Genomic DNA, 16,032 nt, shown 5'->3' with positions numbered 1-16,032 from the left:
GCTTTTGGTTTTTCAGTTTTGGTTTTGCTTTTTTCACAACATTCTGGTTTCGACGAAAAAAGAAAAGGAAAGTTACATTTTCACAGTTCTTTCCAACCATAAAGAAGAAAAATCAAACCCGGAGCACAACCCAAGAGACAAGAAGATATGAAAAATAGGCGACACATCACCCTAACCCCCGAGCTTTAAACCCCGCCCCCGGCCCCGCCCACCGCCCGCCCCCGCCCCTTCCCTCCCCACCCATCTCGCGTAATAAGTAGAAAGCAATGAGACAAATCCATACATCATTAACAGACACACTATGGAAAGCAAAAACAGAAAATATATATTCTCAAAGTCAGTTTGTTGAGGTTATTCCATCTTCTGTCCATCCAGGACAAAGAAAGTGTGAACAAAGCCGAGGTCCCCCGGCTGAGGGAGGGAGGGAGGGACGGAGGGACGGAGGGAACTCATTCTGTCTGCCGGTACAAGAACAGCAATCACAGTTAAAGACAAATAAGACAGACAGCCTCTTCCTCCTCCTCCTCCTCCCCCTCCTCTTTGTTCACGTCTTGTATTTGGTTTCGTTTGCGGGTCGCTTCAGTCACTCACACATTAGTAGCAGTAGTAGTAGCTTTTGGTTTTTGGGTTACTTTTTGGTTTTTTGGTCTGCCGCTCCTGCTTCTTTCTTTCTCTTCCTCCTCCTTCGTCTCGTCCTCCTCCTCCTCCTCCTCCTCTTGCTTTCCCCTGCAGCTTTTCGTACCTTTGGCTCCTGCGTCCTGACATTACTTCTTGTCCTCCTCCTCCTCCTCCTCTTCTCTTTTATTTTGGCCCTTTGATCTGATCTTTGGAGACAAAGGAGAGGGGCAGATGGGAGAGAGAGAGAGAGAGAGAGAGAGAGAGAGAGAGAGAGAGAGGGATGGAGGGCAGGCAGGGGTTTGGGGGCAGTGTGGGGGAACGTCGGTGCTTCACCTCTTTCTTTTGTTCTTTTTTTTTGGTTTGAATTTATGCTTGTAATGTGTGTGTGTGTGCGTGTGTGTGTTTTTCCCTTTGACACTGCTGAGGTTTTGTCTGGACACTCGTCTTGCGGGCGAATCCAGAGACAACGCTGCCAGAGGCGATGCTTTGGTATCCAAGAGTGACTGTCTGCTCGGTGATGAGCAGTCTGGAAAATGACACGACGATGGTGTGTGTGATGTGTGTATGGAGTGAGAGAGAGAGACCAAAGCGGGCAAATAACCATGACGACGGGCGAGGTGATGTGTTCCTGTCAGCCTGAGTAAGTACTGCTCAGTGTACCTATCAGGGTAACTCCTAAAACAATGAAGATGATGATGAGGATGTGAACATAATGCATCATCCAGAGGATCACTGCCGCTTCTTTTAGCGCCCATGAGTGTAAGAGCATAAATCTGACCACTGCAGGAACTTAAAGTCAAAGCAGATCTGCATCAGACGGGATTTTCCAAACACTACGCTTTGTTTTATCCAATTTAAAGCCAGGAGGATGAGTTTGACCACAGGGGACCACCTGACAGACACCAGAGAGCCTCTGAGAGAAGTGTGTGTATCTGTGGTGAACCCCACCCGTCTGCCACTCTGAGTTGGATAAAACAAACCCCGGTTCTGATCCGGTTCTGAGAGGTGGGTGGCTGTAAAGCTGTGAAGCGTAAAGAGAGAGAGGTAGGTAGATCTGTGTCAGGAGGGATCAGCTGGACGACACTAACATCCAGCTGTGTGAGGAATACAAAGCAAGAGAGGAGTGTGTGTGTGTGTTTGGTAAATGAAGCGGAACATAAAGATGACAGATGTTTGACTGACATGTAAGGATGCTGAGCTGATCCTGACTGATCAGGAAAAGTCTTCAGAGCTAAAGCTTTTCTCTTGTTTTGTTTTTTTTGTTGTTGGTGGATTTTTGGTTTTCAGTTTTTGGTATTTGGAGATTTTGGCATGTGTTCATCTTTGTAAGTGTGTTCTCTTTGTATTTCTCTATTTGGTAGCAAGCACACGACCTTCCAGGCTTCTTTAACAAGTCTTTGCTTCTTTTTTTTGCCAGTGTATCTCTCACACACACACACACACACACACACACACACACACACACACACACAGGCGCACAGTCTCAATCCTCCTCTCCTCCCTGCCCTAATTTTTTCTCTCCATCTGATAAAAAGCACGGCGTTGGTTTTTTTCCCGCTGCCCATCAAAGCCGCTCCTCTCCAGCTGCATCCATAGATCGTTATTTGGTTTCAAATTCCCCCCTCCGTTCTCCTGTTCTCTCCATCCTCTCCACCCTCCGTTGCTCTCTTTACCTCCTCCCCTCATCCGTCGGTGTATATTTTTGGCTTCGGTAGACTTCAGCGGGGAGAGAGAGAGAGACGACAGCACAGATGGGTCAGACAGAGAGATGGCTTTGGTTGAAAGGCGAGGTTGTAAATTTCTTATTTTAAAGCTCTGCTTCCTCCTTTTCCTCCACGTCCTCCTCTGATATGATACTTTGGCTGTCACTCAGGCGTCACTTGGCCATGGCCCCTCCCAGGGGCGGTGGCGAGGCTTCGCTGAACGAACAGAAAGAGGCGGGACTTGAACAAGGAGACTCCTCGGGGCAGGAGGTCGGGCTCAAGAGGTCGCTGGCATCAGGAGGCGGAGTCTGGGAAAGGCCGGTCGGTCTGAGGCCGGACAAGCCGCCGCTGACCAATCCCATGATGGGTGATGAGGCTGTGGCCATGGAGCCCGCCGCCATGGGGAGGAGGGTGGGGCGGTTGAGGAAGAGGGAAGGGCGGAGGGAGGCGGTGACTGAGGGAACGCCGTGGCCGCCCAGAAGCAAGTGACCCGCTCCTCCCTCCAGGCTGGAGATGGGCAGCTGGCCTCCACTGGCTGCCAGGGCTGCTGGGAGAGGGAAGGAGGGAAGACACAACACAGAGAGGATGGAGGGGAGAGAGAGTGAGAGGAAGAGAGGGAAGAGACAGATGGAGGGAGAGAGGAGAATGAGGAAGTTGAAAAGCAGTGAAAATGGAGGAAGGAGCAAATGTGGAGAGACGGAGAGAACGGGAACGCAGGCAGAGAGAGAAAGAGATAAGAAATCAGTGACTGCATCAGAAACAACAACACTTAATATCTGGATGGGGGAGATGATGATGACGACGACAACAATGATGATGATGATTCCACACACACACACACACACACACACACACACACACACACACACACACACATACAGACACTGATTGGAATGAAATGAATAAGACATAAGACTCGATTCTCCTCATCAACTTGAATCCCCTCATAACAAAGAGCCACGCCCCCTTTTGACTTCTGAATCCAAGTGTTCCATTCCACAGTAAACACTTTTATCCATCACAGCACAATGAACCCATATGTCCTTAGTGTGTGTGTGTGTGTGAGCCCAGAGGGAATCAAACCTTAAATCCCTTTCACGTTGACACTTCATTTGGACTCCTCCTCTTTTTCCTCCCTGAGCTCATAACTCTGCCTGAGCTCCGCCAGTGCTGGAGCTGCAGTTTCCATAACAGAGTGTATCCTTCTCATCAACACGTGCCCTGAAGGAAGCCACGTCTGAATGATGGCTGCACGGGGCCGGCAGGAGAAGGAGGGGGGGGGAGGAAGGTCTGAATCGATGTGACAGATTCACAGCTGAGCTAAATGAAGCTATTTGTAATGCTTAATTGATTTGGCATCAGATCATCTGGGGGAAAAAAGGGGGAATCCAGAGTGGAAGCTGGTTCTGTAGCTGGCGGGTCTTGATATCAAGGAGGGGATTGTGCCCGACTGACTGTTTCCTGTAAGCTGACTCGGTCTCCTAAGCTTTGCCATAAGGGCCCGTTGTAACTTTGTGATAATAGCGTTCTATTGTAAGAGAAGAAAATTGAATCTTTCACCATATTGAGCGATTCAAAAAGTTTGTAGTGAGGAGCAGAGGAGGAGAGGAGGAGAGGAGGAGTGTGTGTGCCGGGCTCGCTGGAGGCTACTGACGGCGGCGGCGGCTTTGCGAGGAAATTTGCTTTGAATAGAATGGATGAAGGGTGAAATGGGAACGGGGACTGGTCTTTAGAATTGACACACACACACATACACACACCTTGCATGGTAGCCAGGGGGTTGTTGCCGATGAGGGCTTGGTTCATCCCTGTGCTTAGTCCCATCATTGTGTTCCTGATGTGGACGGGCCCCAAAATCACACACACACACACACACACACACACACACACAGAAACACAGGAGCAGGCAGGTTAAGTGATGCAAAACAAGCGTACCTATGAGCTCTACAGGCCTGACACAGCATTTTGTCATTCATCTTTATTTGTGTATCACCTGTAACTTCTTGCCTGTGCATATTCTTTATATCGGTTGCAGTATGTGTGTGTGTGTGTGTGTGTGTGTGTGTGTGTGTGTGTGTGTGTTTGTGTGAGCCACATAAGCTGTCAAACCTGTGAGGCAGGTTAGTTAACATCCAGACACCATGATTACTACTACAGGGAGCAGCAGTATGATGATGCTTTTACTCTTTTAAATCCTCTCCAAAACGCGTAAACGTACAGAGGAAACCTGTATTATGTGTTACATTTCATATTTCAGCTTTTATTCTGGCAGTGGCACATCTTATTTTGTAAAACTGAACCTTTAAAGCTGCAGTAAAGTCACTCTCACACTCTCACACTCACCCAGTGCTGAGCCCATGGACCCCCAGGCTGGGAGGGGCGGGGCTGGCTGTGCTATGAGGGGGCGGGGTCACAGAAGAAGAGGTGGAGCCTACTGCCGCAGAGCTGACAGGAGTCAAGGGGCAGGATGCTGAAGGTGACAAACTGGCGGCTGGGAGGAGGAAGAAGAGGAAGAGGAAGAGGAGGAAGAAGAGGAAATAGAGTTAAATGAACGGCTTTAGTTTGGTTTCGCTGCGTTGTAGCGGCGATGTGATTCGGTGCCTCAGGTCTTCATCAGCGCCTCGCCGAGAATCTCCCTTAGTTCCGTTCAAGTTCAGATTGCAGGGAGAAGTTTGTGTTGCCTGGGACTGGACAGTATTAACCTCAGACTCGACGGGCCAATAAATCTCCAGCTGTGTTTGTTAGCTGTCAGCTCATCTGTCATGTGGGAGAAGCTCGGGATCGCTCCCGGCTCTATAAATCACCAGGACGAGTCAGGATTCACCGAGCTCACAACCTGAGACGGGACCGCCGCTCTCATGTTGTTGTCAAGACAGAAAACATCATTGTTCTCTATATTGGTCTTTTCTTTCCAATAACGCCTTTTTTTCCCCCCAAACTGACGACGCTTCAGTGTTTCATCAAACCGGCCGAGGAGTTTGACAAAATAGAAATAACTTCTCGCAAACAATGTCAGGGCCAATTTCATGTGAATGACCTTTAGGCTGCAGCATCACACCTGACCAGCTCTGCCCTCCGCCCTTCAGAGGGTTATTGACGTGACAAACATTAATTACTGCTCACCTGTTGTGCTGAGGCTGGTGGTGACCTGGGACAGACCGTGACTCGAAATCTGGGAAGAGAAAGACACAGTTACACCACTGTACACACCTGAAACTAAGACATGAAAGCACTCAAACTACTGCTGTGCACACTGAGTGAAAACGGGCACTGTCCCTTTAAAGCTGCCTCCTGAAAATCTGAACACTTCATGGCTCTCTAACCAGATTTCCTCTATAAATTGTACAAAAGCCAATAAATAATTTAAAAAAGTAACAAAGTATTCTTGTCTACAGATCTAGTTCCATATCCTACTGACAAACTGACAGGGAAGGTTTTTGTTAAAACCCCCCAGCTCTTGCTTGTACCATGTGCGGGCTGTGAGTGAGTGCAGGTGGACTGTACCATGTGCGGGCTGTGAGTGAGTGCAGGTGGACTGTACCATGTGCGGGCTGTAGCAGGGGGCTTTGTGCGTCACAACAGGCGAGGTTTGGCTGGGCAGGGGAGGCGTGGAGCTGCTGGAGGGATTGATGCGTTTCTCTTTCTGCCGGCGGTTGCAGAACCAAACACGAATCACCTCCTTCTCCATGTTGAGCTGCTCTGCCATCAGCAGGATCTCCTCCGAGGTAGGCTTCTGGTTCTGAGGAGTAAACAAAGACATCAGAGGAGGAGTTTAAACTCAAACTGATGCAGCTTTGTTCCGTAGCTTCTTAGTCCTCTGAGTAACTCCGTCTCCTACCATGTGGAAGTTGCGTTCTAGCATCACCCGCACATTGGTTTCAATGCTGGTGCGTTTCTTCCTGCGTCGGCCGGGCAACCCCTCGATGCCCAACATGGGGGAGGAGAGGGAGGAGGGGCTGGGCAGCATGCTGTCCACCGCCATGGTTTCTGACAGACAGGAAGCAGAGACGCATGAGGAAGACACAAAGACGAGCAGGTCCAAAGGCCGAGGCACAGGAAAGTTTGGGACAAAAACAACACAAACTGGATAGATAGACACAGAAACATGAACCACGGGAGCTTTGGTTGCTCACCTGCGTCACTCAGCCACTTCTCCAGCAGCGGCTTCAGCTTGCACATGTTCTTAAAGCTCAGGTTGAGTGCTTCGAAGCGGGAGATGGTGGTCTGGCTGAAGTCGTTGCCGTAGAGTTTACCCATCGCCACGCCCACGTCTCCCTAAAACAGGCGGACAAGCAAGGTGAGAGATGCAGACAGAACACACACAGGTGAGCCCAGATCCCCTCCTGAGGCCTCGCTCTCTCTCTCTCTCTTACCTGGGTGAACCCCAGCTTGATGCGTCTCTGTTTGAAGGTGCGGGCGAACTGCTCCAGCTCCTCCAGATCGCTGGGTTCTTCCCCTAAGTGACTCCCGATCAAGCCAGGGGTCAGCGAGCCGGCCATGGTGCCGCCGGAGGACGATGCAGCTCCCACAGATGCCACCACTCCGCTGCTACCTGCTGCACCTATAGAGCTGCTGCTGCCTCCACCAACACCCACATCACTGCACTTCTCCCTCTGGAAACAAGATGGAGAACCACAGCGAGACCATGAGGACAAGTCATCTTATGAACATGTATAACTGTGACACATCTGGGCTCATGGAGAAGCTAAATGTGCCACCACATGAGGAAACATCAACATGCTAAATACAAACACAGACTTTGACCTGGACGCCTTTAAGGAATAAGCTGATTGGACATTTTCTGATTGAATCTAAGCAGGTCAAAGAACAGATTGAACCCAGGCCTGATGTTTGATCAGTTTAAGGAACGATATAGGATTTGACCCTGCGGGAGAATCAACCAATGGTCCGTGTAGCATGCGTGATACCTGAGAGCACACGGCTCATTTACATTAGACGTCTCTGTGCATAAAGCAGAGGAGCAATGAGCTCATGCTGCCATTGTGACTGACACGACTTCATCACAGCCTAATGAAAGATCCATAACAGCCTGAAGATGTGTGACAATGCATTCATGCATAGTGTTATGGGAGATAAAGGCAGAGGGAATAAAGGGAGCTGTTTAGATGTATGGTTACCATGTCCTCAATCAATTCAGGAAGCTGTGTGTGTGTTATGGAAAACACCTGATGTGGAATACTACATGTTAAATTAAACAGCTGCTGCTATGAGGTAAGTTCTGCTCACACACACACACACACACACACACACACACACACACAGACCTACCTGTGCTTGGAGGCTCAGGCGGGGCGGGGATGTTAGCAGCCCCCCTGGGCTTTGCTGAGGTAGCTGGATCAGATTTGGTGTCGAAAGCAAACCTGTCAAAGGAGAGATTAGGTCAATCAATCAATGACGTTCCATAAAGCTCAGACCTCAGCCGAGGCCCCACAGGTCTGGAACTAGAAGTGATCAGAAGCCTGAGGAGAAGGAAACCACTATGCTGAGAGGAGTTAGTTTCTTTATTTGTTATTTAATCTAAAGACTCCCTTTTCATTACATAACACATGAATCCAGATTGGCCCTAAAATTGGATTCTGTGCTTTAAGAGCGGTTCTGAACTTTTTGAAGAAACAGAACCTTCATGCTGTGGTTAACAAAAGGTCCAGAACAATCACAACACTAAATAATCAGCCAAACCCAGAGTAGATCAGTACAAAAGTGTCACATGTGGCTGCAGTGTGACACACACACACAGTAAGTGCTCAGTCATGACCCCAGCTGTGCCTCCTCACCCTGCTGTGGCTGCTGTCCCTGTGCTGGCTGAGAGAGGAGGAACTGGGCAGGAGACTGGAGAGGATGACCCGGCATCAGAACCAGCTGCTGGAGCTGCAGCAGCTGCTGGATGTCCTGCAGAGCAGCGAGCAGAGAGACAAGGTGATGAGATCATACACACACACACACACACACACACACACACACACACACACACGTGAGGCTGTTTACACCATGACACACCAATACTGTACATACCTGGGCAGTGAGCTGGATGGGCTGAGACAGAGCCAGCTGTGGTGGCGGAGGCTGAGGGGGCGGGGCTTGGACCAGTTGCTCTGTTTTGTTGGATTGTTGCTGCTGTTGCTGCTGCTGTAGGTGGGATTGGTTCTGCTGCTGCTGCTGCTGGTTGGCTTGTTGCTGTGCGGCGGCGTGGGCGGCGTGAGCGGCGTGCGCGGCATTGGACTGCTGAACGGCGGCGGCCAAGAGCTGAGCCTGGGCCTGTTGGAGGAGCAGCTGCTGCTGGGCCGGGAGGAGAGCGGCAAGCTGAGGGGGGAGGAGGGGAGAGAGGGAAGATGAGGAGGAAGTAAGGAGGGAGAAACAAGGATGAGAGAGAGGAGACAACAGAAAGCGTCGTTAGACAGGAGCAGGAACAGAGAGCAGTGTCAGCTGAGTGTTTGTGGGAACAGAAGGTGTAGGCGAGACTTTGAGCAGCGCGGCACTTAAAGCATGCCAGAGCAAGACGAGCCAGAAAGGCCACTCACTGACATACCCAAGGAATTACTGAAGAGGACTTCTGATCATTTGACTACAGGTTGAGCGAGTGCTGTCTTGTCCTTCTGTACAGTAAAGTACATTAGCTGAATCTTTCCCTGCGTGAGTGCAGATGGAACCTCAGTAGGTTTACAACACAAAGGAGCGTTGAATCACATGGTTGTTTCATTCTGACACGTGAGAGAGATGTTGAAGCTCCTGGTTCCTCCTCCCTACGTGTCACTGTGACATCTGATCAGAGCAGATTAGTGTGTGTGTCTGCTGCAGTTTGTTATTGCTGGGAAATCTAAATCTCTAAAGTCTCTAATCTGGCAAAATAACAGGTTGAGTAGAGGCAAGATTACTGTTTAACTACAAGGTTTAGTTCAGATAAACAAACTGGAGGTGAGTTAACTTCCTTCACTGCTGCTTCAATGAACAAACATGAACTCAATAAAATCCATTATTAACTTTGGATTGTATTGAAGAGAATATTTCATGAATATGTACATGTGTGTGTGTGTGTGTGTGTGTGTGCATGTGTGTGTGCTTACCCCTGCTAGCTGACTGCCAGCCAGCATCAGCTGTGTGTGATGGTGTTGTTGTTGTTGTTGTTGTTGTTGCTGCTGCTGCTGCTGCTGCTGCTGCTGCTGCTGCTGCTGCTGCTGCTGCTGCTGCTGCTGCTGTTGTTGTTGGGATGGAGGAGGAGGTGGAGGAGGAGCAGGAGCAGCAGAGGCATGGGTCATCTCAGAGATCTCCTCACACTTTCCCTGAAGGCAAAGCAACAATTTAACGACCAGGTGAGAATTTAAGAGTTATGAGTCACAGTCATCAAGAGAAATTTGATCCAAACGCAGAGATTGATGCACATTGAACAGATGTTCATAGTGAGACTCCAGAGCAGATGTTCTGCTTCCTAGTCTAACAGCGTCCAGGTGATCCGGACAAAGCTCCAGTCTCTCCTGTGTCTTAGACGATTGAAGCTTTCTGCCCTGGCTGCTTACCGGCAAATCAAAAGTCTGGAGCGTCTGCCGATCATCTGTCCACACGGAGCTCAGAGTGAAGCCTCATCATCTGTTAGGTGTCAGAAAACATTCTGACACGGCTGACCTCTGACCTTTACTTCTCCTTACCTGCCCACGGCTCTGTCATTACCCGTCCATCACCGCCGTGCTTTTGTGTGTCTGTGCCGTCCATCACTGCCTGTCACTACATTCACGTCTCTCTGTCTTTCTTTCACGCTCATTTATGTCTCCGTCAAAATTACCATGGTGACGCAGAGACGCGCTCGTTTGTATGCAGGTGTGCACAAGCCTCACCAGGTTATAACAACTACAGGGTACATACACACACAGACACACACACACACACTTGTCTCACTAGATACTAAATAATACACAAAAAGACTTGATATTGATATAGATATTGATTTTATGTTTTGATATTCATACCAATAGCCCTTTATAGGATACATAAACTCACACACACACACACACAGGCTCATCCATGGGCTCACCTTGCTGCTGGTTGGGTTAGGAGAGAGGCTGTAAGGGCTGGTTTTCATTGGCTGGACCTGGACACACACGCACACACACACATTTCAATCAGTGTTTGTTTTACTGTAAGATTAGATACAAGTTAGACATTCTGACATAAGAGTTCTGCTATAAATCCACATAACAGTAAAATGTGTGATGGATTTGGATTCTAACTGAATTCTTTGAATCCATATTAATATTATTATTATTATTATGAGTGTGTGTGTAGGGGGGTGAGGGGGTTGCTGGGTTCTGTTAGTATGTTTGAATGTAAATAGTTAAAGTATTTTATGGGTCATAGTTCAGCATAATTGGGAAAAACAAACCTGGTCATCGGGGCTGTTTCTGTCAGAGTCTGCAACACAAAACAACAAGTGAGACATTTAGACTGTGTGTTTCTGTGTGTGTGTGTGTGTGTGTGTGTGTGTGTGTGTGTGTGTGTGCTCGTGTGTGTGCCTGTGTCTGTGTGTGTGAAATACAAATTTCACAAATTGTGATGACTTAATCATAAGTGTAAACATGAGGGTGAATGTGTTTGTCTCAGTCTGTGTGGAATTAAACAACACATATCTTTGTCTATTTAAATCTATGGAAATAAATTAACAAATATATGAGCAAATAATGTGAGTGTAGCTCATTATTAAGTATCTGTGTGTGTGTGTGTGTGTGTGTGAGTACCTGAGCTGTCCCCTGGATAATCAGCCCCAGGCTTCTCCTCCTCTGCTGCATTTGACATCCTGATATCTGCAGGCAACACACAAATAAACAAACACATCAGACACAACACAGAAAACACCTATAGCTACACAAACTGTAAGGGTTGCTGGTTCAAATTCTGGAAAGTAGGTGAAGAAGCTGCCCGCAAACTCAACTCTATTCAAACTGCAACAATTGTCCCACACACACACACACACACACACACACACACACACACACACACACACACACAGCTGTAAACAACACAGATTATTAAATATATGTTAAGAATTTTAACATAAATTAGTAAATGTTAATAAAATATAAATATTTATAATTATTACAACTTTTATTATTATCAGGACATTCATTTGTTTGTGACCCTAAAATGTGTATGACGTCATCCTATAAAATTCTCTGTGTAAATTTGAGAGAAAAAATGGAAATATAATTCCAAAGATGAAAATGGTTGACCTGCGCGCACACACACACACACACACACACACACACACACACACACACACACACACACACACACACACACACACACACACAGCGTCGCGCTAAAGACGACATGCGTTCTGTGAGTCACTTAATTAGAGAAACTGAATTTGAAATCTCTTGAAATTCAGAATAATTAGGTTCAAACACAGTAAAACATTTTTCAAACAAACTAACATCATTAATTATGAATGGAAGCAAATATTGAGTGGTAGATTTCCAGTCACGTTGACTCACAACCCTAAACTCTGTGCAGCATCAGAAACACCACAGAGTCAAACTCAAACCAAAGCTGTGATTCTTCATTTCTAATAATAACACAACACTGCAAAGTAATCTGAGTTTTTTTTACCCCAAACCTGATTTTACTCCAACCAGCTGAAGAATAAACCCTGTAAACTCACTCCAGCAACAAAAGCCATGATGCAGCAAATCTAATTTACTCTCTAAATGTAAACTTCATTGACCCAGGGAGAGGAAGAGGATGTGGGATTAAGAGTGGGCTCCTGGTGGCAGACATCATCCTAACTACCCTCACTATGCAACGTGTTCATGGTGACTTCTGGGATTGCAGCAGTAATTGGTCGGCAGAGGAACTGCTTACCTGAGCACCAGACATTACTCAGCACCAACACCACCGCCATTTTGGATAAAACACTCACTCTGCACGCGCGCACACACACACACACACACACACACACACACACACACACACACACACACACACACACACACACACACACACACACAGACGCACGCACACACACACACACACAGACACACACGCTGTTGTAGTCTTTTTTATCCGTCTTGTGCTCTTATTCCGTGTACGTATGCACACACTCACACACACACACACACAGTGAGTGAATGGGACACATAGGTGAAGGTGTGATGAGTGAAGATGGAAAAGAGGGAGAGGAGATGAAGATACAGGAGGAGAGAGAGAGAGAGAGAGAGAGAGAGAGAGAGAGAGAGAGAGAGAGAGAGAGAGAGAGAGATTTAATAGAATCTGTGCTGAAATGAAAGAAGAGTAAAAAGGTAAAAAAAGAGGACAAGCAGAGAATAAAAGAGAAGAGAAGAGGAAGATGAAGCTTTAATGTTTGGATGCTCGACTACTCCACGTTTTGTCTTCCATTCACAGGATCTTACAGATGAAATGAATATTAGTGAAGTATATTGCCTTCCTCCCGCTCAGACTGACTGAACTGTGGACCTCAGTGTGCATGCAGGTGCGCAGAACAACCAGACGGGGGCAGCACACTCCTGCTGATGCCGTACACTGACCTCCTATGTGCGTGTGTGAGTGTGTGTGTGTGTGTGTGTGATGGGAGGCCCGAGGGGGGGCCATAATGCGAAACCTTACATTTACCACCTCACTTCCTACACTCTTATCACAAAACTACAAGAAAAATTAAATAAATAAATGTTTATATATATATTTCTTTACGTCCTGGAAAATGTTGCTACTGCGCAAAAATCCCCACGTGAAGACGCAAACATCCAAACATTTCCACGGGCCGACGCACCTTCACATCTTCCTGGTATACACACAATTTATAACTCTGACCTTCAGCAATGAAACATCTACCCCTCCTTAAAATGATTACGAGGAGGCAACAAATCTCACATGACAACGCAGAGGTGCACATCAAAAAGGCAACATGGGCGACACACACACTCTAATATGTACACTCTGTCTGATCCTATACACTTAGACCACATAATCTAACATTCTGTGCTTTTATAAATACTTAGATTATTTTTATTCCTGTTGTTATTAAATATATTGTTGTATTCTAATGTATAATAATGAGCAGAGCTACAGCTTCACCTGCTAAGAGCCACAAAGCAGGGATAACAACAAATACAAATATGTTAACATTTGGGATGTATTTCACAGAGATGGAGCCAAATGTAACACTCACACACTCACACACTCACACACACAGACACACACACACACACACAGACACACACACACACACACACACACACACGTGTTATTATTTCAGGCACCTCCGTCCTCTCGGCCCATAAAATCATTTTATCATTCGCCCCCCCGCTTCACTCTTACTGCCCCCTAACCCCTCTGGCCATGGGGTCGTTTCTTTATTCCCCACCCCCATCCATCCCATCCTCCTCCTGTATGATAACCAGGCACCCCCCCTCCCCCCCCCCCCTACATTTATATATTCTGCAGTCATATATAAAGTCTGTAATAATAATAGTAATATATAAAGTTGAGTTTTCTCTAAACAGCTCTTATAAATGTCCCTCAGACTTTTACATTAGATTACATTTCCTCTCCTGCCTCTGATATAAACTTCCTCCTCTAAAATGTCATTTGTCCCGACTCTTTGCCTTTTGTCGATTTCTATTATTTTTTGTTTTGTTTTCCAGGGATGGATTTGTGTCCGAGTCGCCGCGGTGACCAGCGTGCGAACACGCCCCGCTGCATCCCTGTCCGGGTCCCCTCCGCCCCCCCCCCACCACCCGGCCCCCCCATACCCAAGCCCCGGGGGCAGTTTGACAGCAGCCGCCTGGAATAGAGGCACCTCTTACTCATCCCATCAGTGCTAATAGCATGGAGAGAGAGAGAGAAGGAGAGAGGGAGAGGGAGGGAGAAGGAGAGAGGGAGAGGGAGAGAGAGAGAGGCCACTGGGCAGATGATGTATCTGTCTTCTGGGGTTGACATGGCCAGCCTGCATCTGTGTGTGTGTGTGTGTGTGTGTTGGAAGGGGAAAGGAGGGGAGGCGTTAGGGTCACTGTCAGGGAATTAGAAAAGGGGGACTTGGGGGGGGGGGCAGGATGGCTGGAGGGGTCCTAAACTCTCTTGTCCCCCCTCCATCCGTTTGCCCACCCACCCGCCTTGGTCACGCCTGTCAGGGGCCGGTGACAGACGGCGCGTGGGTTTTTGTGTGTGTGTGTGTGTTTGGGGGGGTTGACGTTGCTGTTTGGCGTGTGGATGTCAGAGGTCAGGCACATGGTCTCGGCCAGCGAGTCTCTCTCTCTCTCTCTTACTCTCACACACACACAAATGAGCTGCCTGCCTTCTCCACCTGTCCCCTGTCATAGTCACTACTAAACAAACACACACACTCACACACACACACACGGTTTAGATGAATAAATCTGCAAGTACTCAAAAAAATGTATTTCAAATATAAAGCAGACTACAACAAAAGACACATTGAGTTTCTACTCCACACACTCACACTCCAGTGGGATCAACACACACACAAATGGAGTGTGTGCTGTTTCAGTCTCTATTTAATTGTTTTCCCTGCATCATCTTTCGCATCATAACTGCCAAATTCATGAGCTAAAATGAGAATAAAATCTAAACAAAATATGAAACTTAACTCCCACTAACGATGTCACCTTTCTAAAAGTGATATTCAAGTTTGGCCTGGCGTGTTTTCCTTCCTAAAGTACACGTATGTGCAGTCTACAAAGTTCTTGTCGTATAGTAATGGACCCTCAGGCCCGTAAACTTATTCAGACTCTCAGTCAAACTTTTAGATCACAGAGAATCAGGCTGTTGTGTCTACTTTCCGGCAGTGTAAAGTGTTACAGTTGTTGCTCCCGGCTACCTGCCTGTCACCCGGGCTGAAAAATGATCCATTCCACGTTCCGAACCCTGGTTTAATAAGCGCCGCAGCGTGGAAACGTGCCGCTGCGGCGCCGGGGTTGGATTCCCCGGCCGGCTGCGGAGCGGCCCTGAGCGTGTTTGGCTGAGTCACGGCTGAAAACGACGTTAAAGAGGTGAAAGTGATGCTGATGGCCAAGTAGGTACACGTGAGTTCACTCCTCCACCTTTAGGAATTAGCATCACTCCTCCTTCCCTCCTTCCCTCCTTCCCTCACCTCCCTTTGTCCTTCGCTCGGCCCATCCTTGATTTATTCTGATCTTTCTCATTTCCTCTCTTTCTCTTCTCCCTCGCCTGTAACATGGTCATCCCGCTTTAACCTTCTCATCTCTCTCTCTCTTCATCCTCCCCCTCCCCCTCCCAGCATCTTCTCAGCCTGGTTCCCTTCCTTAATTCCTCCATTCCCAGTTCCATCTCACTGTCAAACTTAATCTCAAACGGCCCTCCATCCCTTTGCTCTCTCTCTCTCCCCCCCTCCTTCTCTCTCTCTCCTTCTCTCTCCCCCTCCCCTCAAATCTTCTTAACTTCACCTTCAAACTCATTCTGTCCTCTCTCCATTTCATAGATTGGCGTTGCAGTTATGTAAACATCTACAGAGCGAGCCGAGCGAACGCCGGGCTCAGACTAACCGATCTGAGACACACACACACACACACACACTCCGAGATGGAGCCCATCGCCGGTGCCTGTTAACATTTGCTAAGTCCGAGCGGTTCAGAGGAACATCTTGACCCGCTGTTGGAGCCGTCTCGACATTTCCAATCATGTTTGAAATGATCTGCTCCCAGATTCTCCT

At 47.8% G+C, this 16,032-nt stretch overlaps 1 protein-coding gene across 1 annotated transcript in view; it reads right to left on the bottom strand.

Annotated features, from left to right (window-relative positions):
• Nucleotides 1–267: 267 nt before the first annotated feature.
• pou2f2a (POU class 2 homeobox 2a) overlaps nt 268–16,032 on the bottom strand; it is a 50,290-nt gene continuing 34,525 nt past the window's right edge. Inside the window, exons 2-16 of the mRNA XM_076139153.1 lie at nt 11,066–11,131; nt 10,714–10,742; nt 10,366–10,422; nt 9,404–9,619; nt 8,355–8,642; nt 8,117–8,231; nt 7,611–7,702; nt 6,695–6,934; nt 6,455–6,596; nt 6,160–6,308; nt 5,863–6,060; nt 5,445–5,493; nt 4,665–4,812; nt 4,082–4,155; nt 268–2,865 (exon numbers count right to left, since the gene is read on the bottom strand). Coding sequence (XP_075995268.1) covers nt 2,495–2,865; nt 4,082–4,155; nt 4,665–4,812; nt 5,445–5,493; nt 5,863–6,060; nt 6,160–6,308; nt 6,455–6,596; nt 6,695–6,934; nt 7,611–7,702; nt 8,117–8,231; nt 8,355–8,642; nt 9,404–9,619; nt 10,366–10,422; nt 10,714–10,742; nt 11,066–11,131 — 2,234 coding nt within the window. The 3' untranslated portion in view covers nt 268–2,494. The remainder of the gene's footprint in view (nt 2,866–4,081; nt 4,156–4,664; nt 4,813–5,444; nt 5,494–5,862; nt 6,061–6,159; nt 6,309–6,454; nt 6,597–6,694; nt 6,935–7,610; nt 7,703–8,116; nt 8,232–8,354; nt 8,643–9,403; nt 9,620–10,365; nt 10,423–10,713; nt 10,743–11,065; nt 11,132–16,032) is intronic.

This window comes from Genypterus blacodes, unplaced genomic scaffold (assembly GCF_046128005.1).
Source record: "Genypterus blacodes isolate CSIRO-AG114 ecotype Tasmania unplaced genomic scaffold, CSIRO-AGI_Gbla_v1 ptg000438l_1, whole genome shotgun sequence".
NCBI lineage: Eukaryota > Metazoa > Chordata > Actinopteri > Ophidiiformes > Ophidiidae > Genypterus > Genypterus blacodes.
The sequence above is the reverse complement of the archived record's forward strand: the minus strand, read 5'-3'. Positions and strand labels throughout refer to the sequence as shown.